Raw genomic sequence first — 25,495 nt, 5'->3', positions numbered from 1 at the left:
AAAGGGTTTAATACAGGGAATGATATGATCTAATTTATGGTTTTTAAAGGACACTCTGGCTATTGAAGTTAAAATGATGTATGTAAACCAGTTTCTCTGTTAAAAATTGTCAACCTCTTTCAGATTGAATTTAATTTTTCAATAATATAAAGCAATTTTCTTTTATCATATCAATCCTGAGGGCTTGGGTCACAAGTGTAGAAAAAGGATAGCCCTCTTTTTAATGAAATGGGTTTGCCTTTTTCTGATCATTTCACTTCATTCTTTCGCCCAGTGATTTTCCACTGGTGTGCTGCAAGAATTTTTAAAACATGCAATACCTGACTATTTAGTCAGGGGTACTGACCTCTTTTCCTTTAAATTGTCAAATTAAAAAAATGACAATGGCCAACACAACAATAGTCCTATGGTTTGAAAACTCTGCCTTGAACCATAAATATATAGGTCATATAATTGAGTTGCATCTCATTGGTTATATCACATAATAAGGTTGCATCTGATTGGTTAGTTCTTGGTACCAGAAATCTTTATATACAAGTATAGGCAACTGATATTTTAAAAAGTCACTTCAGAGCAAAAAGGGTAGGTAATTACTGTTATTTTTTATAAGTCAATCAAAATTATACTTATTTTTCATCAGATAGGCAAAAAAAAAATGGTGTGCACAGAATTTCAGTAATTAGTTTGTGTGTGCCACGAGATGAAAAATGTTGAAAATTGCTGCTTTAACCTAAAAAGTACTCTAATACTCTTGACTACAGAATGGAGCATGTCTATTAAGAAAATGCAGCCTCTACTATTGAGACTGAGGTTTTAGGAGGGACATACAAAAAGAAAGAATAAAGGATGAAGTTATCCCAATCAGCCAGTTCCTTCTGCTGGGTCCACCCAGAATCAATGAGTGTAGGGCTGGGGAAAGGGTTAGGTTTAGACTTCAAAGCTAGAATACTGTCTCAGGCATTCTTCACCTATCTCAAAAACAATGCCTAGGTTAGCAGAAAAGAAAAAAGCAATTTTTCTCATTTTTTCTCCCCCACACCTCACCCCGCCCCCCTCATAAAGAGAAGATAGTTCAGTCTGCAAAGCTACCCTCCCATCACATTTTGCACCCGAAGAGTCCTCTGAGACACAATAATTTCATGCAAGGAGTGCTCTGCAAACCTTCTCAAGTTGTCTGATTATGCACCACTTGGAACAATGAGTAAAATCCCACCCCCACGGGGTTGCCTGAGTAAACAAAAAGTAAAAGCTGGCAAACAGAGAGAAAGAGTGGCACGCTGACACCTTTTATCTGCAGTGGAAATCAATACTCAGCAAACGTGAGGTGGAGAAACAAAACAGAGTGGGACAGATCAAAAGAAAAAGCTCCTGCTGTTCAGTTGATTTTTGGCCCATCAGCTGAAGCAGGTGTCTTCTCAGGCAGAAATCAGTAGAGCAGGGATCCCCTAGGTGACCTCTGCCCCCTCCTCCCACACGGAGAGTTCTACAGAACACAAGGCTGATGTGAAATAGGTATATGATAATCATTCACTAACACTATATGTAATCATATACATTCAAAAGGCAGTATTGAAACATATTAAGCTTTCTGTTTCCTGGGCCAATTTGCTTGGCACTTAAGATTCAGTTTCCTTTTCTGCAAAATAGGAGTAATAACAGTACTTACCTCTTAAATTTATTATAAGAATTAAATGAGGTCATGTTTCTAAAGACATAAGCATAGAGCATACAAACTTTCAGCTATAAGATAAAAACGTCTAGAGATCTAACGTAAAGCACGGTAACTATAGTTAATGATTTATGGTACACTTGGAATTTGCTAAGGGAGTGGATCTTAAGGGTTCTCACCACAAAAAAAGGGAAAAAAATTAAAATTTAAAAAACTTTTTAAAGAAAGAAGCATAATGCCACTCAGCACTCAATAAATGTTAGCTTTTATTATGATGATTATTACTTTAATCAACATTCTATTTATCAACAAGTGTTTTAATAATAGGAAACAATAATAGAGAAAACTAGAATGATGTATAGGAGCCTACTGAGAGAAGCTGGTCAAACCAGGCCTCTTGGAGGACAGAACGTTGGCATGGCAACCTGGAGATTGAGAAATAGCCAAAGACATGATCAGTGACAGTCAAGTCAGAGAAGCAAGAGCAGTTGAAGATAGCTGCCGATCACACAGGGTTTCAAAGTTCAGAAAAAGGGCTGGATTTTATTTCATAATCAATGGAAAGCTACTGAATCCTTTTAGACAGGGGAGTAGATTAAACGTGTTTGTTGGGGCAGCACTGGAGGAAAGATCTAGGAAAGGTCCCCAGGACACATGGAGATGAATCAAGCATCGTGTCAGCTTCTAAAGAATTGTCATTCTAATGATCTGACTCTAGACTGAATGCCAAAGTGAAAAAGTTCCCCTCTCATGTCCTCCCACCAGCCTTCATTTTGCTACCTGAGCACCTCCTCCACTTGCTGACCACTTCCGGGGCCCAGGTCACATGTCAGCTCCTTTGTGGAACTCTTGATGACATCTGTCCCTTGTGTTCATGGCCTCTTCATCTGATACCTGGCACATACCTGTGAAATCGAGCCTCTATCTCATGTCGTTGCAATTAGCTGTATTTCTTCCCACGTTTATTTTAGGCAAGCCTACCCTTTCCATCATTGTAGCCTTACCACCTCTCATAATACTGGCACGTTGGCACGGATTAGGTACTAAGTATATGTTATTTTTTTAATCAAAGAGCTAACATTGGTTTGCCATTTTTTCCTTACAGCAAAAAATATGGGCCATATTCACCTACTCAATTCAATGACAAACTAGAGACCCTGAGACTGAAGTTTCCTGGATGGAAGTTCTCTCTTTTAGTGACAGTCCCCTGCAAGAGAAAAATCTCAATTTGAAATTTTACTAGTGAGTGGACAAGTATTTTACTTACTTTATACAGTTGTGGGTGGTTTTTTTTAAAACTTTAGCCCAGGATTGTTACCATAGAAACCAGATAAGAATTTATCCAGCACCAGTGCTTTTGGTTATTTTGTTTAGTTTTTCCTCCCCACAGACCTCTGTGCTCCTTGTCATCTCACAGGAGGGGAAACAGAAGCAGAGGAAGTGCCTGTCACAGTCACACGATGAGTCAGTGATCAAAGGAGCGCTTCCTGTGAGCAGCCACTCTGGAGGCACCTCAGAGGTAGCCACCCTCACCCCTGATGCGCCTTCACCTCCAGCTCTTTCCTTGTCCCATCAGTCTAGACCTGTGTTCTTGGCCAACCCCAGAAGAACCAGCGAACCCACTCCAGACCCCTCATCTGAGCAAAACCTCCTATGCTGGCCCCTCCTTATTCTCCCTCAGAGCTGCTCATCACCTCCCTGTCACCAATCTCTCCCTGACACCCCCACTCCTACCTATCTGATCACAGACACTAATTGAATCTTCCATCCCTCACTTGCACTTAAACTCATGCTCTCTGACATAAATATAGAACCCCAAGTTGACAATGAACCCAAGTCATCCAATCCTACCTATTAACCGTTTGAGTCCCAAGCAGCGCAATCGCGCTGCTTGGTATTTCTCAACATAAAATAAAACAAGTGCTATCACGCTGTTTGGGTCTTTTCGTACTCATTTAGAGAAAGCGCGGTTGCGCTGTTTGGGATTCTTCGACAGTGTTTTTTCAATACCCCCTGGGACTCAAACGAATCGTATGTTTTCTCGACATAAAATCTCAGCAGCGCGATTGCGCTGCTTGGGACTCAAACTGTTAAGGTACCATCCAAAGTACAGTCAACGCTTGAACAATGTGGGTGTCAGGGGCGCTGACCCCTGCACAGTCAAAAGTCTGTATATAACTTTTCATTCCCCCAAAACTAGTCTGCTGTTGACCAGAAGCCTTACCTATAACATAGTCAATTAACACATATTTTGTTTGTTATATATATTACCTATTGTATTTATACAATCAATGGAGTAAGCCAGAAAGGAGAAAAACATATTAAGAAAATTATAAGGAAAATACATTTACTATACTGTACTGTATTTATTAATACACCATACTATACTGTATTTATTAATACCATCAGTTTATGCTGTCTGTTAGATACAAAACATTGAAGATGTTCTATATATTACTAACACTAGACATCAAAAATGAAAAGATAGTGTGAAAAAGAATATAATGGTCTAATGATTCATGCATTGACAGTGAAGCAGCAGCAATATGATAGCTTTACAGTAGCCGAGTGTAGTCAATATGTTTGCTTCATGTTAGCATGTAAGTGGACCCGCTCAGTTCAGACACGTGGTATTCCAGGCCAACTGTAATAGCAGCTAACCTGGTCAAGCAATTTGTGCTAGTGGGAGGTTAAAGGAAAAGGAAAAAGGCCAACACTGAGAGGAGCCTAAAGGAAGTCCCTTCCCACATTCAGGGTAACTTTCTGGCTACATGTGCTTGGTCCAGACCACCATGCTAGCACGTTCCCTGGAAGTCAGAACTCATCTCTGCCAAAACTGTTCTTGGACCTGAGGAGACAGGAGAGAATATATTTCCCTATTGATGAACGTGTTACATGAACACAGATCCCTGCTGGGGAGGATCCAGATTTGAGCAACTAAAACCTTATACAACTTGGATAGCTTCTTTTAGGAAAAAAATTACAAATATAAAATTAGGTACAAAAGTGAACATTTCCATAGAATGAGAAAAGAAATCATAGCAAACTGCGTATTTTTAAAAAGCTGATAAGTATTACAAAATCCAAGGCATCCCAGGACCAGAGCTGTGAAGTTAGTTTCACCCACATATGGCAACTCTGACTTTCATCCTGATGGTCTTTTTCTTCTCTGTTTCCTGCCTACATGCTGTCTTTCCCTCCCCCATTTTCTCGCCACTGAATCAGTCCCAATGGCAGACACTCATTCCAGTTCAAACACCTCCTCTGAAACCAACTTCTCAAATGTCGCCAGTGGCTTTCGGTCACCAAATCAGATGGCTTTGTCTCAGCCTTCCTGCTCCTAGTCTCTCTTTAGCCCTACACACTCATAACCGCACCACCTTCTTAGAATTCCACCTGCCTTGTCATGCAAGAGACTACACTGTCACAATTTCCCTACTGCGCGAGCTCGCCTTTCTCTTTCCCTAGTTGTACTTCCTCCTTCGTCAGCCAAATTGGGTAGAATCCTTAGCCCCTTGCTCTTGTCTGCCCACCTGCTTCCCCATCACATCTCCAAGTTTCAAACATTCAACATGCATTCCAAAACTAGCTTCTCTCACTAGATACTGAAATCCAATGCTTCTAACATGGAATACATCATCTTCCCCCATGACTCTCGCTCTCCATCCGAACTTTCCTCCATTTGTGTTAAAAGTCTGACCTAGGTAGACGAGTATCAAATCAGCAAAGGAAATGACACTCTCGTCTATCTATCTTTTCTGCATAAAGAAATTTATGCTGGCTTGTTCCTCATGAGAACAGGAAGCTGCTATGAAGGGTTGTCTGGGAGAAAGAGCCTCAACAACCCACTTCATGAGGTTTGGTTTGAAGGCAACTGTGTATCCGTCTCCATCGAGACTCAGAGCAGAGGTTCCAGGCCCCATCAGAATGAAAGCATTTTTGTGGTCAATGATGCCACCACAGTGATCTGGCAGTTAACAGGAACTGTGACATTTGAAAGATAGGTGAATACTGCAAAAAATAAATTAACAAACATAAATACACCTTTGTACTTGGGGAGTTAGGATACAAGACTGTCTAAGATTGACATTCAGAATAGTGTCTAATGGAAATCCACCCTGAAGTCTGAAAGAGATGTTCTGTTGTGGAGGCAGAGTCAAAATGCCAAGACGTATCCTGGGAGAGAAAGGGTCTTATTCAGGAAGGAAAACACAGATTGGTATTTATCGTCTCTACATAATCCAGAGTCCATGGGCATATTACAGTTCAAAAGGAGTACAGAGAATTCTTACAGTAACACTTATCCTCATTTGTATTTTAAAGTAATACCATCACAGAACAAAGAAATACCTTCAATACTCAGAACCGCACATGCCCAAAAATGCCCAAAAGACAAAGGGTCACTACGCCAATATTGCCTAAGGTCCTTCTCTTATTTGGGATCTCACCTCATTTTGCAACTTGCATACTCAAATCCCTACTAGGTATCTTTGGCCGGGGGTGGAAGGGAGGGGAGGGGGGCGGGGGTCGCTCATGTTTTTTGTTTCCATCCTAATGCCACATAGCAAACCACCAGACGTTCCACAGTAAAATGCACTGATGTTCATGCTGGTGACTCTGCAGGGTGACTAGTTCAGCTGCTCTACGCTGGGCTTGGCCAGGCAGCTCTGCTCCCAGTTGTGGGTTAGGCTCAGGTCTGTGCCAGGTGTTTGTTCTGGGACCCAGGCCTAAGGGACTTTGTATTTTCATGGCAGGTATTGGAAATTAGGTCCACAGCGAATGTTTTATCACATATTTGTGGAGAACAACCAGAGAGCAAGACCTTTTCAGAAAGCAATATTGGGTGATTTGAGGTAAAGGAGATGGAAGCATCAAAGAATACGAGGAAAACATATTCACTGGTCTTAAGTGTAGCACATTTAGTAAAGCTAAGAGGTTTTAATACAGTAGTCAGATATAAAACTATAAAATACACAGAAAAAAAGTTAAGGAATGCACAAAGCGTGTGTGAAGGAAACTGTAACAATCATATTACAATATAAATGTATCAAATGAACACATTGTACACTTTAAATGTACACAACATTATGTGTCTAATATATTCAATTTAAAAAACCATAACTTTCCCGAAAGAACGAAGGCTACGCTGAATAAATGCTGAGCCATACCACATGCTCCTAGAAGGGTAGACTTCCTAGTTAATGTGAGGTAGTTAATAGGATTTGGCAGGGAAGTAGGTGCAGTGAGGTATTAGATAAGTTGATTATAAAATCTATAAGAAGAGCCGAAACCGGTTTGGCTCAGTGGATAGAGCATCAGCCTACGGACTGAAGGGTCCTGGGTTCGATCGGTCAAGGGCATGTACCTGGGTTGCGGGCACATCCCCAGTGGGAGATGTGCAGGAGGCAGCTGATTGATGTTTCTATCTCATCGATGTTTCTAACTCTCTATTTCTCTCCCTTCCTCTCTGTAAAAAATCAATAAAATATATTTTTTAAAAATCTATAAGAAGAGTAAATATACAAAAATTAACTACATTTTGAAGAAAAAAAGTTATTAAAGACACAGCTATTAAAATAGAGCCACTAGTCCAATGGGTAGAGAAAGAGATCAAAGGTACAGGTGAGAGAGTTCAGAACGAAACCCAAGCCTAAAGGGAAGCTTAGTCTAAGTCAGTGATGGCGAACCTTTTGAGCTCAGCGTGTCAGCATTTTGAAAAACCATAACTTAATTGCGTACCACATCGAAATCTCTAAGACATATGCCAGGGACCACACGTTTTTGGGCAAACTGCACGTTATTTAAATCATCATAATGCACTTTAGGTGTTGTTTTTCAATAATTATAACATTTTTATTTACAAAAACAATTAAACAATTAAAGTTCCTAGTACTTTTTTAACGTATGGTACTGCGTAAAACATTTTCCTCTATGAAGAGGGACCAAACAAAATTTACATAAGTATCTAGATTCGCTCCTTTCTCCATGGGCGTGAAAAATGAGAACACTCGTGAGCGGTCCTTAACAGATGGCGTGCGAAACACGAGAAAACTCCTGAGAGGTACGAAATGTGTTAACTCTGGTGCCGTGTCGCATATAGAAATTTTTTGATATTTGCAATCATAGTAAAACAAAGACTTATATTTCTGATATTTATTTTATATATCTAAATGCCATTTAACAAAGAAAAATCAACCAAAAAAATTAGTTCACGTGTCACCTCAGACACGCGTGTCATAGGTTCGCCATCACTGGTCTACGTGCTGTCCTTTCAAATGAACAAGAGATTCAAAGACGGTGCTGCTGGTGCAACTGGCTATCTGTTTTTGAAAAAATTAAGTTTACTACCTACCTCGTACCACGTGAAAGATTTTTATATACATTATAGAGCTGAAGCACAATGAAAATTTTATATTGGAAGAAAATAGGGAAGGATGTAATTATAATAACAGGGTGAGGTAAGTCGAAGTGTGACAAGAAGTTATAAAGGAAACAATAGATTTGCTTAAAAAAAAAAGTCAACATTTCCAGATGGAAAAAGTTAATAGACAGATGACACAATGGGGAGAAATGCTTTTAACACGAGTAACAAAGAATTACATTCATACCCTACAAAGAGCTGCTGTCAACTAGTACTAAAAAGATAAGAGCTTGTTTTTTATAAGATAATTATATTAAGTGAATCACTGAAGAAGAAATACAAATGACAATGCATAAAACTAAAATGAAAGAGTTTCAACTTCCAAAAAAAAATGTTTTTTAAATGCAAAACACAAGAAGCCACTTTCTGCCTGCTGGTATTTCGAGAATTCTTACAAGTGATAATATAAACAGAGCGTCCACGGGTAGAGATAAGGCACCCCCTCTGGCGTGTGTGGGCGTGTCAACAGCACAACTTTGGAGAGAACAATTCGACAGAACCCACTGAAAGTTGTAACAGACAGCGAACGCCTCTCCTCTGCGATTCTACCTTTCCATCCTAGGGAAGGAGTAGCAGAAATGCACAACACGTACACAGAGCCAGCGGTTCTCAACCTGTGGGTCGCGACCCCTTTGGCGGTCGACCGACCCTTGCACAGGGGTCGCCCAAGACCATCCTGCATATCAGATATTTTACATGACGATTCACCACAGTAGCAACATGACAGTTATGAAGTAGCAACGAAAATAATTTTATGGTTGGGTCACAACATGAGGAACTGTATTTAAAGGGCCAGAAGGTTGAGAACCACTATAGACAGTCATTACAGCATTTTTTTTTTTTTTTTTTTTTTTTTTTTTGAAAACAGCAAAAGGTTGGGAACAGAACAAAGGTCCCTTAGCAGAGAAATGACTGCGGCTGTGGTACTGGTGTCGGCGCACGCCATCCAAGAGAGAGAGAGGGGCAGGGCTGGGTGCCCGGAGTCAGAGACGCCCACACGGTTTCCTGTGCCACCGCTTACTGAACACACGGTTCCTGAGCCCCCGAATAAAAGTGCACATGGATCTGAACGGAACGACACATTCCACTCAGAGGGAAGTCTAGGGAAGAATCGCCGTCGGTACTGTGAAGGGGAACAGTAGAAAACGGGCCTAAACCCGTGATTCCCTCTTTCCCGGGCACCCAACACGCCAGAGGCGGACCTTACTTTCATTCCACTAGCAAACTCGCACCAAATGTTCCCACTTCCCTCCGACGCCCTTTCTACCGCGCTTCCCTGGGGCCTCCCTTCCCGCCAACAGGAAAAGCGCGGCCCCTCACCGACGGCTGCAGAGCCCTACCCGGTCCGGCGTCTGTGGGCCGCCGCGCGGTCCGTTCCACGCGGCGCTGCCTCCTGTTCCTGCTCCAGGCCCAGCGCTCCTGCCCGGTGGTTTCCAAGGCGGAGGGAGGCGGGAGCCACCCCGAGAGGATAGTTGGAAGCGTGAGGGGGACATCCAGTAAGTCCTCGCTGCCTGTGCTCGGCACATTCTGGGACATTCGGCAACACGGCGTGAGGAGGCCGGCTGCACCGCAGCTCACTGACAGGAACGAGAGCCGAGTTCCTACCGCATCTCACCCGCGTTAGGAGGAAACCACATTGAGCTAGACGACATGACTTGGGGACCTGCTGCATGTGGTCGCGTGGCAGATGGACCTGACGACGAGGAGACGACAACGAACCACGACGACGACGCTACTGCAGAGTCTCACGCATGCGCCCCCTGTAAGAACGTGACTTCACAGCTGAGATATATTTCGCGTAATTGAGGAAGATGGACACTTATCTCCTGACCAATGAACATCCGCCAGGAATTAGCCCCCATCCGCAAGCCAATCAGCTTGCAGCTTGAATCTGGCGGGACTGGCCGGTCTTTGCGCTCGCCGCCCAGAAACACAGCAGCCTCCACCCCTCCTGCGTTTCCCAACCAGTGATGGCGGACCTATAACACGCGTGTCAGAGGTGACACGCGAACTCATATTTTTGGTTGATTTTTCTTTGTTAAATGGCATTTAAATATATAAAATAAATATCGAAAATAAACAAAGTCTTTGTTTTACTATGGTTGCAAAGATCAGAAAATTTCTATATGTGACACGGCACCAGAGTTAAGTTAGGGTTTTTCAAAATGCTGACACGCCGAGCTCAAAAGGTTCGCCATCACTGCAATAGACTCAATTTTTCCTAACGCGAGCTTGCCTCCGTTTGCTCCGCACAGTAGTGCATTGTTTGATCCTAAGTACCACAAGCCGGCCCAGAGAAAAGTGGTTGCCTTCGCCTGCCATACTCTTTAGCCTAATATTTGCATCCCTGGCTTTTGTCGTTTTAAATGACAAGGCCTTCCCTTGAATCAGTTCTCTAGTCTTAGCACCCTTTCATTATCTATACTGAGTGTTTATCATTATCTGATCCTTTATGTATTTATTCATTTGCTTGTTTGTTTATTTTCTCCACCACCTCTACCACCCTCGTCCCCAACTAGGATATAAATTTAAAGGGAGCAAGGAACTTACCTGTTTTATTCACCAAACTAGCCCCTAAACAATGCTGACCACCTTGTAGGTCCTCAATGAATGTTTGTTGAATGAATGAAGAATACTGACAGTAGAAAGGGGCATTATAAGCCTGCTTTAGGTATATGATTCCTGAGGTTGGAAAAGCCCAGTGTTGAATCGTAACTCTGTTACCCTATGACCTTAGGAAAGTTGCTTAACCTCTCAGAACCTAAATCAGTTGGGTTTTTTTGTTTTTGTTTTTACTTACCAAAGGGAGTTAGTAACACCTGATTTATGGAGTTGCGAGAATTAGTAAACATAAATGAAGGGTGTTTTGCATAATTGTTACAAAAAGGGGAGTCAACAAGTTACAACTATTATTATTGTTTATCTGCTTCATGGCTTGACTTAGAGCAAGAATAAGTCCTGTGATAAGTGTCCTGCTATTTTTAAATAAAAAGTTTATATCCTTATCTCTCTTGTGAGCCATAAGATATGACAATATAGGCTTGGCTGTAGGGCAGAAACAACATACCCCATATTCACCTTCTTTCCAAAGTGAACCCAGCCATCCGGCCATCTCCCCACACTGATTGCCCTCCCACTGCCTTCCCAGAACAAAGTAGTTGTTTCATGTTCCCCTGGAAAGTTAGGAAAAGACAGTTAGCCATTCTAGTCAACGCCGTCAGCAAACCCATAAGTGCTACAGAAAGTATAAACCATCTAATTCCCCCACGGGGTGTTCTTCTCTTCGCCACCCTCCAGACCCCTGCAGAAGCCTTCGGAATTTCTTAGAAGCCAGAACACAACCCACCAAATGATGCAAAGAGGATGCTGAGGTTTGAGATGTCTTCTCTTGCAGCTCAAACTTTAGAGTTCTGTTTAACACCTTTGAGCCTAGTTCTCACCATCTGAGTCAAGGCCGTTTTCTCTTCTCGGTGGGGTGGGGAGATAAAAATGCATCTCATGTTACCAGAATCCCCAGTTTCGTTAATCTACAGTCTTTTATCTCTGTTATGAAGTTCTAGAACAGGGGTGGGCAAACTTTTTGACTCGAGGGCCACAATGGGTTCTTAAACTGCACCGGAGGGCCGGAACAAAAGCATGGATGGAGTGTTTGTGTGAACTAATATAAATTCAAAGTAAACATCATTACATAAAAGGGTACGGTCTTTTTTTTTTAGTTTTATTCATTTCAAACGGGCCGGATCCGGCCTGCGGGCCGTAGTTTGCCCACGGCTGGTCTAGAATCTCAGGTCACTTATTTAAGGCCAGAGACTTTGGTAGCTTTCAGAATCTTTCACCTACCTTCTCTTTCCATCAGGAACAACTTCTAGAACCTTCTCTTCCAGAAAATGTGTACTAAGTTCCATTTCACAGACTGTAAATGATGTTAGGGTGGAGTGAAACTAAGAGATCTTTGTCCAGAGATATATTTGAGACACCCATGGATGCCCACCCAATCCTCTCCAGTCTCCTTTGCAAAGATTCTTGTCTTGTATATGGTGTCTTAAATGTGTGGACACGTTCAGAGTTCAATATCATCAAGCGTGTCTCTTACTAACTCACATTGTCTTTGAAGTGGTTCACCCGCAGAAAGTCAGGGCTATAACATAAGAACCAAGCTCCGTCCCTTCTATGATGAGCAGCTGGAGGGGGGGGAATTCCCTCAGCAGCTCACATTCACGTAAAATGAGGTTGTTCTGAGTGAGACAACCCTGGGTTAAGTGGAGGGTTTTAGTCTGTGTATTGTTTAAACATCACCCTATTTAATTATACTTCAGGATTTAAAAAAAAAACAGGCCCCCAAATGGCATCATGCCAGGCTGTGAACATAATGAGCACAGAGTATATTCAATTATTCAGCGAACATTTATAGAGAATCTGGCCCATGCCAACATCTTTTATATGTATTACTTCATATATTTAAAAAAATAAATAATAAAAGAGGCATGTGAGAAAATGTATTAAAGGCTACAAAAAGGTAGTATGATCTTTTTATTATTTTTAATATCTCAGAATGAGATTTACCTGACTATATGCTTCTAATTTTTCTACTTGCTGTGCTCGAAGTGGTGTTTCCTCACCACTTGTCAAACAATCACCCCCTCACCCTGGCCATCACCCCATGCACCAAAACATCACCAGTTCAATTCCTGGTGAGGGCACATGCCCAGGTTTCAGGTTCAATTGATCAATATCTCTCTCTCTCTCTCTCTCTCTCTCTCTCTCTTTCTCTAAAGAAGTCAATAAACACATATATATATTTTTAAGTCTCCCAGTTCTGCTTTGTAAAAAAACCACCCCTCCTCCATAACTCTCTATAGCCTTACCTGGTTTACTAGTAACTGTTTTTCATAGCACTTCCTACCATATATCTTACTGGATATTTTTTGCTCTTTCTTTATTGTATGTTCACCATCTCTCCATTAAAATATAACTCTACAGGGGGCTTTATATTTCAATGCATCCACAATACATAGGGCAGTTTCTGGTATGTGGCAAACACTTGTTGAATGAATGAATGAATGAATGGGCTTTTGCATCCTTTCAAGTAGTAGGATTTAAGTAGATAATTGTGACACATTTAAGTAGATAATTGTGGCAAATTTGGAGGATGATAGTGATGTCTAATACTCAGCCTTAGGTGTAATTATACGGCATGTGTCTAAGGTAACCGCTCTCCATTACCTTCAAGCCTTCAGTAGAAGTGCCTGCACCCAGCATCCTGTGGGAGGGTGCCCTGAGGGAAATGAGCTGCTCCAACCTGGGAGCGACAGGAGCCTGGAAGCAGTCACTGCCCGGTCCCCGTGACAGCAGACACTAGACTTCCCAAAGGGTGAGGTTCTTCCCTGACTTTCCCAGAAGAGTGCAGAGAACTCTGGACTCCCCACAGAATGTGAGGTGGAGGTCCATATCATTCTGTTAAGAAATAGAAGAAAAGGTGGCCCTGTTGAGCAGATGGAGCCTCCGAGCGGGAGAGGAGGGACATCTGAATTCTACTCTTCTCTGAAAAATGTACCGGCTAGAATGATGGAGAAGTGTCTCCCCGTAAAGGGGAAGCTTTGACCTCACTGAGGTGATGCTTTCCGACCTTCTGAGGGAACTTTAAGGAGCAGAATACCCACTTAGCTGGTTTCTTAATGAGTCCCAAAGGTCCCTGGCTACCATCAATAGTTACATTATTTCTGAATCAGGTTCATTTCCAACTCAGAAATGAGTCTAAGGCCTAAGAATGGGGTTTTGATTCTGCTTTCCTCGGAATGCCTCGTTCTGCCTGTGCGTGATCCAAAACCCTGGGAAAGAAGAAACAACAAAACACAGAAAAAGGGAAAACTGATCTCTATAACTTCAGAACTTATCCAAACTCCTTTGAAAGAATGCAATTTGACATATGGTGACATGCTTTCTTAGTTAAGGACCAGACTTAACTCCCTAAGGAAATCTTTTCTTTTTAGAAGTAAAATGTTTTGGGGTGGTTTTTTTTTTTTTTCAATTACAGTTTCGTTCAATATTATTTTCTATTAGTTCCAGGCGTACGGCCTAGTGGTTGGACAGGAGTCCTGCGTGGAGGAGCCAGGCTTCTCTCTCCAATCCCCTCTCTCAATGAGCTGTTGCTTCAGATCAGTCACTCTTGCAGTGACGTCCCCAGAAGAGCTCTTTTCCTGGTAAGCTGTGGTAAGTCAAAACCTACTTCAGAGAACAGAAAGTCACCACTCTGAGGGGGCTTAAAAAAAACATGGTTTTATGTGTCTTTGGTTGTCTGAAAAGAAAGAAAACCTCAAACTACTGAACTAGAAGTAACCTTTTTTTTTTTTTTTTTTTACGTGTTCTTTGGGGTTAGCATTTCATAAAGAACCAATGGCCGATTCCATTTTTAATGAGCATATTCAAAGGTTTTGGGATTTTGACATCCCGTATATTTCTACCGAGGTGAAGAAAAGTAAGTCAAGGTCCTAAAGAAACTGTTAACCTCTCTTCCGTAGAACCAGAACTTAAAGCATGGTGAGCCACACAACTGTCTCCAGAACACGTCAAAGGCATGCGAGCGGGGCTCAGACCTAGAGGTCTGAAAGTGGCAATACCAGTGCGACGAGCTGATGGCACATCACACCAGCTCATCTCAGGGTGTGGGACCACTTCCTCTTTGCTCTGGTACCATTATCTAGAAGGGCCTATAGATTAAAAAAAAAAGAAAGAAAGAAAGAAAGTCCAGCAAACTTCTTGATGGTTGGAGCCAAAAGACAAGGAAAAGGATGAAGAGGACTTCATGGTGAGAACACAGCCCAGCAGCCCAGCAAGGCGAATGCCTCTCTGGCTTTCCCCATGAGGTACCTGGCCTCATAAAGCAGCTAAATCAACAGAAGAGTTTTAAAGAGAGCAGGTGGCATACCCCAACCTGAACCTTTGGCTTTGTTCGTTAGTTTATTCAACAAATATTTGCTGAGCATCTTCTAATTGACACTTTCAGCTCTGGTTACCTGGCAGTTCTCATCACCAGTCTCCTGATTAACTCCTGGTAATGCCAGGCACCAACGAGATGTAACTTGGTTTCCAATGCTATGGGTTGGGATGCATGGTGTTTTTTTTTCCATCTGCAGCCTCAGTCTCCCATCGGAAAATCTATTCAAAGCTGGAGAAACATTCACACACATTCATGAGGCAACACTACTTAAATTACTCTCAAAGCATACCCATGTAGCCAAAACTGAAAGACTCTTGTCTTATAATTAAACGTCATCAAACATTTATTGAACACCTAGTATGTGCCGGGCATGGGGTCGGGTGGTGTGGATACGGGGGTAAACGAGGCCAAAAAAAAAAATGTCTTGCATTTGGGACATTTAGCCTAGCATTAAAAAAACACAGATATTTTTTTAAGTGGTCAAATAAATATAGCCATAAACCTGGCTAAGGAAATGGGGCTCCTGTGTGTGGGGACAACCTTCCGAGATGTTTGTCTCTACCAGGAGACCAAGAAAGGCACCCATTACTGGAGGAAGAAAGATGGTAAAGAAAGGTTTGGTTTGTCTTTTGGTGAAAAGGGCTACTTGAACATATCTACATACTGGACATGACTTCATAGACAGGGATAGTTTGAGGACCCAGAGAGAGTTAAATGGGCCACGTAGAGGAGAGGGAATGAGTCTAGTGCACAAATGGAGAGATGGTCCTCTTCTCCTACTGTATCGGGAGGAAAAGGAGGCCATTCAGAGGCAGTGGGTTTTGGGTTCTGGTGGTGGGAGTGGGGTTCCACGGTGGGTAGGGAGGGCGGGATAGGGTTGGTTTGCAGGAGGGAAAGATGGGATTTAATTGTCTTAAACAACGGAAAAGCATGCTTACCATGGAACTGAGGAAAAAGTGCTGGGCCATGTTGAATACCCATTTGAGACCTGTGACCACTGATATAAAGTAATGGTTCTTTGCCAGGAGTAATTTTGTCTCCTCGTCTCAGCCCTAGTGACATTTGGCAATATCTGGAGATAGTTTTGGTTGTCTGCACAGGGGAGTAGGGGAGGAGGGCCGGAATGCTGCTCAGCATCCTAAAATGTACAGTCAGGACAGCCTCGCAACAAAGAATTATCTAGCTCGGAGTGTAAAGTGATGGGAGCGTTATGTACGGACCCTCCCTGGAAAGCTACACCAAGAGGCAATGACTATCTTTGTGGGCAGAAATGGGGCCACAGGACAGGGTGAGAAGGGGACTTCTTTCCTCCTATCTTTGCATATCCTTTAAATTTTGTACAATGGGCATCCATTGCCTATTCAAATCCATCCAAAGGAAAAAAACAAATTAGTGATGATACATAATTGATTAGCTGACTTCAGTAGATGAGTGATTAAAAATAAAATGAAACCAGACAGTCTGTTTGTGTAATTTTTCTCCTGCAACATCCAGCTGCTAGGATGCCAATGTAGAGAAAATGGGATTTTCCCAAGAGGAATACAGTGAAGGAAACAGAATATTGGGGGTTGAGGGTCTTTCCAAGATAGTGATTGTAATGACAGATGATAGAATCTAAGCCAGACAGAGAGGAGTGAAAATAAAGAAGCTGATGGATATGCAAGAAAATAATAGAGCTCATTAATTAGAGGTCTCAATATGGTAAATATACTAGTATATATATTTATATATTAGGGGATATATATATACTAAATGCCCGATGCACGAAATTCGTGCAAGAGTAGGCCTTCCTTCCCCCAGCTGCCAGCACCGGCTTCCCTCTGGCACCTGGGACCCGGGTTCCCCTTGCAGCCCCAGCTTCGTCCAGAAGGTTGTCTGGAAGGATGTCCAGCCTAATTAGCATATTATTATTATAGATATATAGAGATAGATAAAACGTTGAAGCAACTAAGCTGGAATAATAGGAGGTGATTTGTGAAACTAAAATGCCTGAAATAAAATTTCAGAAGAGGTATGCTAATGTTTAACAATGACAGTCTAGAGAAGGCCATGGTAGTGGCTGAAGACAATAGGAAAAGGAAATTGTGAGTGATCAAAGTGAAAATGCAAGAAGCCAGGTGTTTAGATGGATCTCTCAAGAGCAGTGACTTCTGGAGAACAGAGTGTCTCTCACAGAGTAGCTTATAAATAATGGTACATATCTTTTTTTGACATTCTACTATGTGTCAGATACTTTATGTACATATCAGGCCTTTTCTGTCTAAGAGAGGTCAAGGGGCCTGCACAGTGAATACATAGTTAATAAGTGGAGGAATGAAGATTCAAACTCAGGTCATTTTAGTCCAAAGTCTGTGCCCTTTCCACTATGCCCCCAGGAAGAGACAAGTTGTCGTCAAATCTATGGAAAGTTGGGTGAGCTTAACACCGGCAATAATACCAGCAATGGAAACTTTGAATCATGGAAGACAGAGAGGGAAGAAAATACAGAGAGGGGACGAGAGCCTGGCAAAGTGCTTCTCACCCCAGTAAATTCTCCTTGAAGTGGCGTTAAGTCATAACGAATTAAGAAGCCATGGAAGGAAGGAAGACTAAGGAAAAGAGCAAAATCTTTCTGACTTCTAAAAAGTACATCCATATTTCTTATCTGTATTCTAAAATATAGTTTTTATTACATGTATTCTTTCCATTTAAAATGCACAAAATATATATAAATATTGGTTATATTATAGGAAAACAGCATCACTAGCTGACAATCCAAGATTAGAGGACTGTTAGAGTTGGTTGCCAAGAAGCATTTGAAACCGACACCAAATGCGTCCCATATTTCCCTAACATGTTCTTCCTATTTAGGCAGCTTTCCTAATCACACACACACACACACACACACACACACACACACACACACACCTACAATTGCTCTGGAAACATACATGCTGTATAGGGAATGGACTGCATCCCCCACAGATATCCCTAGCTTTTCTATTTGCATCACCTGGCAGCTCAGGCTATGGCTTGAGAAGTAAAAATGCTGCCACTGGGACACCGGCCTTTCAGTCTCTTGAGCTTAGTCACCTTTTTCCATCCCTTACACCTGAAAGACAGCCTCCCTGAGGTAGACAGTAGACCCACCGCAAGAGGTGAGTTAGAAGGTGTCCTTTGCAATGTGCCCAAACACTCTTGGCCTCTGAAGCTGAGTGCAGAACACCCCGGTAGCTGCTTTGGCCCATCTTGCATTTTGACATGCAGCCCAGAGTGTTATGTTCACCAGCTATCCTCCTCATCCTGTCTGGCTCGTGGACCTTGGGCGAGATGAGGAACCGTAGACCTGCTGGACTCTGTGGTCTCAGAATCCTCTTGGTTTATGTCTTCTCACTTGACCTCAAGTGGGCTTAAGAAGACCCTCCTTCAAGACAACGTTCTCAGTGCCTGTATCAAGGAGCCACCATGGAGAGAACCCCAAAGTGCTCTTAGAGCTTATATAAGCCAAAAAATGTCTTAGACTCTTCAAAATTCACCAGAGAGTACTCAGACACATTAACATATAAATGGTCAGCACTGGTGAGATTGAACACCGCGCCCAGGTAGCTGCTACGGGCCCACATCTGGCCGGCAGTGCAGTAGTCCATCATCTTCTCCTCCATCAGCACCAGGTCCTGGGGATACTTCAAGTTCCTCATATAGACCTTGTGGTTCAGGGGCTGTTTCTTGCAGGACTGACCCCGGAAGTACACTTTGGAATACACGAAGTACAGCCCAGTGTCATTGATCACGAGGCTGCTCTTCTTATACTTCACCCCAGAGACCAGGGCAATTCCATAGGTGTCTTCCCATTCCAGAGGGATGGATCTTGAGCTGGGCTTGCCTAAAACCAAGTCAGAGAGGAGCTTTTAGCCAGGGAGGCTCACGCACCCGACAAACTACGCTTCCAAGGCAAGACTGTGGACCTGCCTTCCCTTGAGCAAAAGGTTGTGTGTGTGTGTGTGTGTGTGTGTGCGCGCGCGCGCATGCGCGCGCGCGTTTTATCCAAAATGACATAACCCCCATAGAGCTGGCCAAGGGGTCAGACTCATCCATCACTAAATTCCTTCTGAGACACACAATGGACAATAATATATACCCTTAACCAATTGCAGTAAGAAGTTAGTGAGAGGAACTTGGCTCTCTGGATCAAAGGTTCTACGATCTTCAGAACTAGAAGGTTAGGCTCTAGGGTCCTTCCAGGAGGGAAAAAGCCAAAGCCAAGGAACTCTACAGATCTAAAGTTGGAAGGGACCTCAGGGACCCAACTCCTCACCTGCAGTCCCCCGCTTTGGGCTGAAACCCCCTTTCCTCTGTGTCCCCACAACATCATGCACACGCCTTAAGCAGAGAACCTCTCCAGTATTGAAGTGCTGACCTGTGTACCTCTTTCCCTGTTGGATTTTAGGCTTCTTGAAGGCGGAACCACGGATTGTTTCTCTCCGTGTCCCCAAGACTTGGCACATACACATGCATGTGCTCTATAGAAGCCTGTCTCTGGACTGGATCATTCTGCCTAAATAATCCCAGGGACAGTGGCACACAGTCTGTGATACTCATCCACTTCTCGGGTGTGTATGAACTTCCCACAGGGACTGCCCCTACCACGTCGCTATCAATCATTTCACTCCACGACACAACCACCGACTGAAAGTCCACCCGTGCCGGGACGGGGCCTCTCCTCCAATTATCAGCTCCCCCAGAACACAGCGATGGAGACTGACCAGCAGTTCTACTTCCTGCCTCTTGCACCTTCCCGATACACACCTGTCAAATGGGCCACTTTCCTCTGCTCCCCTTTTTCAGAGCTTGGATTGGGGTGACCTGTATCGTAGAGAGATGAGATATAGAAGTAAAAATGAGATATTGACTATTCTTTTGGTGGAACTTAAACAGGGCATTTAAATAAAAGAGGTTTTTTTAAAAAATGCATAAATGGCAACAGTCTAACACATACTAATGCAAATCCAAACTGTGGAACTCATAGCCCCCGTATTACAGACAGGGAGAGGTAAAAAATAAACCAAATTAAGACAGACGTAGGCATGTTATACTGTTACAATAAAATGACATTCGTTAACAATTTCATTCATTCGTTAGGAGCTGTCATACCAGTTCCTGCATTTAGAACGTGCCACAGCCCTTTCAGGTAGAGATTCCGGTCCCACCTCGTAGATGGCAAAATGAGCTTAGAAGTTGGGTGGCTTGTTCAACAAGACCCGACTACTCAGGGTCAGGGTGGGACCGACACTGGGGCATCCTGACTCCAATCCGGGACTCTTTCTGCTCTGGCTTTACTGTCCCTAAGACTCAGCAGGCCAGAGGGTGAAGAGGACTGCTAATTCACCTCCTGGCTGCTAGGTCTTCCCCAAAGGCATTCTACAACCTGCCCCACATTAATTATCCTAAGGTTCAAACACCTTGAATGGATTCATTGAATGTATAACTGTGCATGGTTCCCCTAGGACTCCTGGTGTGGCCTGAACATGCCCAGCTCTCTGCCTCTGTGCCTTTGCTGATGTTGTTCCTTCTACCCAGAATGCCCTTCCAAACAGATCTCTATGTTAGATTGCTATCAACCCTATAAATACCATCGAAGATACCTCTTTCTTTGGGGCACCCTCCCAAGCCTTTTTAGTCAAATAGGATTTTCCCCTCCCAGAATCATCCTGTCTTCACCTCTCTTGTCCACTTGGATACCTACCCTTTTTCTGTGAAAACTGTGTAACTTGCCTAACTCTCTCAAATAAATGGTAAACTTCTTACTACAGGTTCAATCCACCAGAGTACTCAGGTCAGTCTCTAACACAGGGCATGTGACCAGTAAATGTTTGCTAAATTACATTGAGGAGTTAAAATAGAGAATAGTTCTCAAAATAGACACTACTTCTCTGACTTCAAATATTTAACTGAATAGAGCTATAGAGCTACCACTTAGCTAATGAATTGAGCTAAGACACTGGAGAAGGAGTCTTAGAAAGGTGCATGAGAAGGCCTCAACAACTGAGAACATTCCCTGAGCTCTTGCTACCTCTGCAGCTACCCAAGATCACCCACCATGAATGAGGTGCTAGTGAACAGGAAAGGCGAAGCTGACTCTTGCCTGCATTCCTGCACCACAAGCCGTCTGTGCAGCTAATCTGGCATTAGGCCATGTTTTGACAGGAAATGGTGCATATCTTTATAGCCCTCAGAGAGCCTTGTATGGTATAGTTCTCATAGAAAGTGCTCAGTAAGATTACCTGCTGGGTAAATACTGGAATAAGGAAACTAGAAATATATCCCATACTTTGGTGATGACTGTTTTCTGCCCCAGGATCTTTGCACATGCCATTTTCATTGCTGAAATGCTTTCTCCTACCCTCCCACGGCACTACACACACACTCACACACACACACACTCACACACACACACTCACACACACACACTCACACACACTCACACACACTCACACACACTCACACACACACTCACTCACACACACACTCACACACACACACACACTCACACACACTCACAGACACACACACAATCACACACTCACACTCACACTCACACACACACACTCACACACTCACACACACACACTCACACACACACTCACACACACACACTCACACACACACTCACACACACACACAATCACAAGACCTCCTTGGGACTTTCCAGACCATCTATCTGCCTTAGGCACACTCAGCATGCTTTGGAAAGATATGGTTTGTTTGCCCGCTTTGGGTTAGCTCCTCCAGCTTGCTTCAAGCTCAATGAGGGTAGGTCCCTCGTCTCTCTTGTTCTCAGTGGTCACCCCCAACCCAACACCCAGCCTGGCACATAGGAAGCACCCCAAGAACATTTGTGAATGAATAAAAGAGAGAATGAATTAACTGTGGCAAAATGGAACATGAAAAAGATGGACATAAAGAAGCTTAGTGCCTCCCAGAGGGAATTAGTCACCATGCTAAAATATAAAGTCTTCCCAGTTCTTTGCTAAGAACATCAAGATATAAAAGTATGCATATATGTATATAGTCAATATTAAACTAACGTATGTCCTTACCTAACACTATAGAGTGCACACTCTCCATGACATTAAGTTTCTTCTAATATATGGTTTTTAGCTGCTGTTTATTATGCTGTCATCTCAATACACCATGGTGCATTCAACTAATCTCCTATTAAGAGGCATTTACATTTCTTCAGAATTGTTTATTGTAAATAGCCTTGTAAGGAAGTGATGAACATCCTTGTACATAATTTTTCAGGCACAGCTCTAATTATTTTCTAAAGATAAATTCTTTGTGATAAGATTACAAGGTAAATTAACAGTTTTGATCTTTTGATATATGTTTCCAAACTGCTCTTCAGAACTTACAGGCCCCTGACTGTCCATCATGTTTAAGCAGCCCTTTGCTCTCATTTCTTCCCAGCTGGGTTTGTTTTTTCCTAATTTGATGGATGAAGATGGGTATCTCTTGTTTTAATTTGCATCTCTTATCTTATTAGCAAAGTTGCTAATTTGATTTCCATGTGATAATTAACCAATGTTGGGTCCATCTGGGTTGATCTGGAGAAGATGATTGTTCTGGGGTTGGTAGACCTGACTCATCTGCTTGCTTGACTTTTAATCACTAAGATGACTCCAGAGAGTGGGTGAAAGATGAGTAATTGGGTACCAGTTTCACCAGCCACATTCCACTGATTTTCAAATCTATTTTAGCCTAGAAATCTTCTAGAGGTTTTTTCTAGCAAATATTTCTACACTGCTTGTGCCCATCTGGACTTTCTTACCCTTAGGGACTTGGACCAGAGCTGGGGACCAGAGCCTCCTGAGGTTGGCTCCTACATTCTAGGCAGTAGGGCGATTTGGATCACCTGAGCAGGCACTTCCTGAGGAATAGGCTCCCCTTACTGACTGGCCAGTGCTGCCTTATGTTTTCTTCCCAATTTCTAATAAGATTTACTTACTGTCTTCACAGAGGCATCTTTCTTCCCATCTATATTTCTCATTTCATAATCATCATAGAGAGATGGGAGTTGCCTTATTTCACGAGGTATCAGTCCATATACTGGAAAGCCCTGTAGGTCCACACCAGTGGTTTGGGGCACGTGGCCTCATCTGCCTGGTGTTTTGTCCCTCTTCTGAAAAATGAGATGACTGGACCAGATGCTATCTAAGCTCCCTTCCTATTCTTACCAAGTCTAAAGGTCCATAAGTCCTAGGTTAATCTCTCTGTCCTAAATCTGTCTGCCCAGTTTCCAAAACTATGTCCGGAAATGTGATGAGGTCAATGCTCAACATTTCGCCTTCCTCCTGTCCTGGATCTCATACAAAGAATTTTCCTTTATTATTATTTTTAAAAATATGTTTTTATTGATTTCAGAGAAAGGAAGGGAGAGGGAGAGAGAGACAGAAACATCAATGATGAGAGAGAATCATTGATTGGCTGCCTCCTGCACACCCCACACTGGAGATCGAGCCTGCAACTCCGGCATGTGCCCTGACCAGGAATCGAACCATGAACTCCTGGTTGATAGGTTGACGCTCAACCACTGAGCCATGCCAGCCAGGCCTTTCCTTTATTATTGAAGATAGTTCACAATGACCTCTGTGGTTGAAGCTGGACCACCCTTTGAATAATGGCTGACGTCTTCCCCCAGTCTTTCTAGTGACTGCAAAAGAACCATCCTAATGTGGATGATCAATTCCCCACTTTATAAAAGCTTCAGTACATCCTATTAAATGCTTTAACTAAAGCTTGACTCTTGATTAATCTCTTAGAGAATTTAAAGAGAAGACCTTTCCTAGAAACATCTCTCTCTCTCTCTCTCTTTCTCTCCCACCTCTCTGGAGAGTTTTAGCCACTGCCCTGCTCCTGGGGCTCAGGAGGCCTGAGGAAGGAGACTGACCTGGAGCCAGCTGCTCAGGCAACAAAGATCCAGGGTTGAAGAGGTGTGTGTCTCTTCCCAAATTTAAGTGGAAATTATTTTTAATTGTGGGCGGTACTCAGATATACTTATTTTGAACAATTAACTTGACTTCATAGTTGAGGGCAGCTCAGAGAACCAAAAGGACCAGAGATTCAGAATCAGCCAGGATTCCTATTGTAGTAGAATGTGCCCGAGGACAGATGCAATTCACAGCATTCTACCCACAGGGCCCAGCTCTGAGGACCATCTTTGGAAACTCAATCTGCAGGCATAAAAGGACTCACCTATTTGCTTCTCCAAAGATGATTCAATATGCATTTGGCTGGAGGACTGATAAAGAGAAAGAGAAAAGTCGTATAATAAATATAAAGTTTCCTAAGCAAAGGAGACAGAATTGCTCAATATACCAGGCTCTGGGAAGGCGTCTATATACCTCACAGCCTCTCCTACCTCGGACTTTGGCCGAGCAGCTGTGTCTCCCTGTGCCCCAGCTTTGTGATTTGGCATACTTCTGACATTTTTAACTCTTTTTTAAAAAAATTTTTTTTTAGTTTGGCCATTTGCACAAATTCACTTCCAAGTGATGCTCAATGTTCCTTTTCCTTGCTTTACTAAGGACGTGGCTCACCAGGCTGACTTGCCATCTCAGAAAGGAAGACTGTAGCTGCAGCCTCTCATGACCCTGATCCTCTACATGATAAAAGATATTCCTTTTACTTCTGTGAGCCTCCAGTTCTCTGTCCGTAGCACAGAATGGCTAAGATGGCCCACCTCTGAGGCAGGAATAAGGGACTGAAGAGCACTTTGCAAGGAAGACCGTGGTCCACGTGGACCAGGGCAGCCTGACACCGTCCACCGCGCGGAGATGTCCCAGCCCAGCACTCGGGCCCCAGCAAGCACAGGGCTTACCTCTCTGAGCTCGGCCAGCTCCTTCTGTAGGTGGAACAGCTGAAACATCCCCAGCCCCAGCACAACCAGGGCCACCAGGATCATGAAAAACATCACAAGGAGACACAGGCCTGTGTTGTGGTCCCTGCTCTTCTTCAGAGGTGGCAGTGGCAGTGGAGGCAGGGGTGGCAGTGGCGGTGGTGGTGGTGGTGGCGGTGGCGGTGGCCTCCTCTGGCCAGGTCTTCTAGGCACCGAGGAGGGACAGGAGAGGACTGTCCCTGGAGAAGTCCAAGGGGAGGGGGCCCTGCTGTCCACCCAGTAGATTTGGGGGTACGGGTAGTTTAGGGGCTGCTGCATGGCAGCCACAGAACCTGCAAAGGGCGTACCTCCTTCTCAGTCCCTGGAGTCCAGGTGTCACGAGGGGACATCTGCTGCTGACTGCTCGAGAGGAGGGAGCCGGCGCCTTCTTTATAGAGTTTCCATGGTTAAGGGAAACACCTCACTTTGGTTCTCTCTTTCAGCTTCTCAGAGAGACACCCACTCGCTTTGCATCTGAAGCTGAGAACCCTCAGGAAGCTCAGCGCAAACCCCGGGAAGTTTCCACCCACAACGTTCTGATGAAAGCCTGCACTG

At 43.4% G+C, this 25,495-nt stretch overlaps 1 protein-coding gene across 1 annotated transcript; it reads right to left on the bottom strand.

The window, feature by feature from the left end:
• Window positions 1–17,712: 17,712 nt before the first annotated feature.
• Window positions 17,713–25,320, bottom strand: FASLG (Fas ligand). The gene is made up of 4 exons (XM_070396189.1): window positions 24,884–25,320; window positions 24,259–24,304; window positions 19,813–19,869; window positions 17,713–18,889 (listed from the first exon to the last, which is right to left on the bottom strand). The coding sequence occupies exons 1-4, from the start codon at window positions 25,217–25,219 to the stop codon at window positions 18,495–18,497; spliced, it is 834 nt and encodes a 277-aa protein (XP_070252290.1). The 5' UTR covers window positions 25,220–25,320; the 3' UTR covers window positions 17,713–18,494.
• Between the last annotated feature and the right edge of the window lie 175 nt (window positions 25,321–25,495).

Source organism: Myotis yumanensis, unplaced genomic scaffold (genome assembly GCF_028538775.1).
Source record: "Myotis yumanensis isolate MYYU_CA2020_CCGP unplaced genomic scaffold, mMyoYum1.0.hap1 SCAF_17, whole genome shotgun sequence".
In the NCBI taxonomy this organism is placed as follows: domain Eukaryota; kingdom Metazoa; phylum Chordata; class Mammalia; order Chiroptera; family Vespertilionidae; genus Myotis; species Myotis yumanensis.
The sequence above is the reverse complement of the archived record's forward strand: the minus strand, read 5'-3'. Positions and strand labels throughout refer to the sequence as shown.

What these genes read in the sequence shown, in the direction of transcription:
- FASLG (XM_070396189.1), bottom strand. Translation starts at nt 25,219, where the DNA reads ATGCAGCAGCCCCTAAACTACCCGTACCCCCAAATCTACTGGGTGGAC. An exon ending in ATCTTTGGAGAAGCAAATAG is followed by an intron (nt 19,870 to 24,258) that starts GTGAGTCCTTTT and finishes TCTACGATACAG; the next exon opens with GTCACCCCAATCCAAGCTCT. An exon ending in GAAAGTGGCCCATTTGACAG is followed by an intron (nt 18,890 to 19,812) that starts GTGTGTATCGGG and finishes ACTTGGTTTTAG; the next exon opens with GCAAGCCCAGCTCAAGATCC.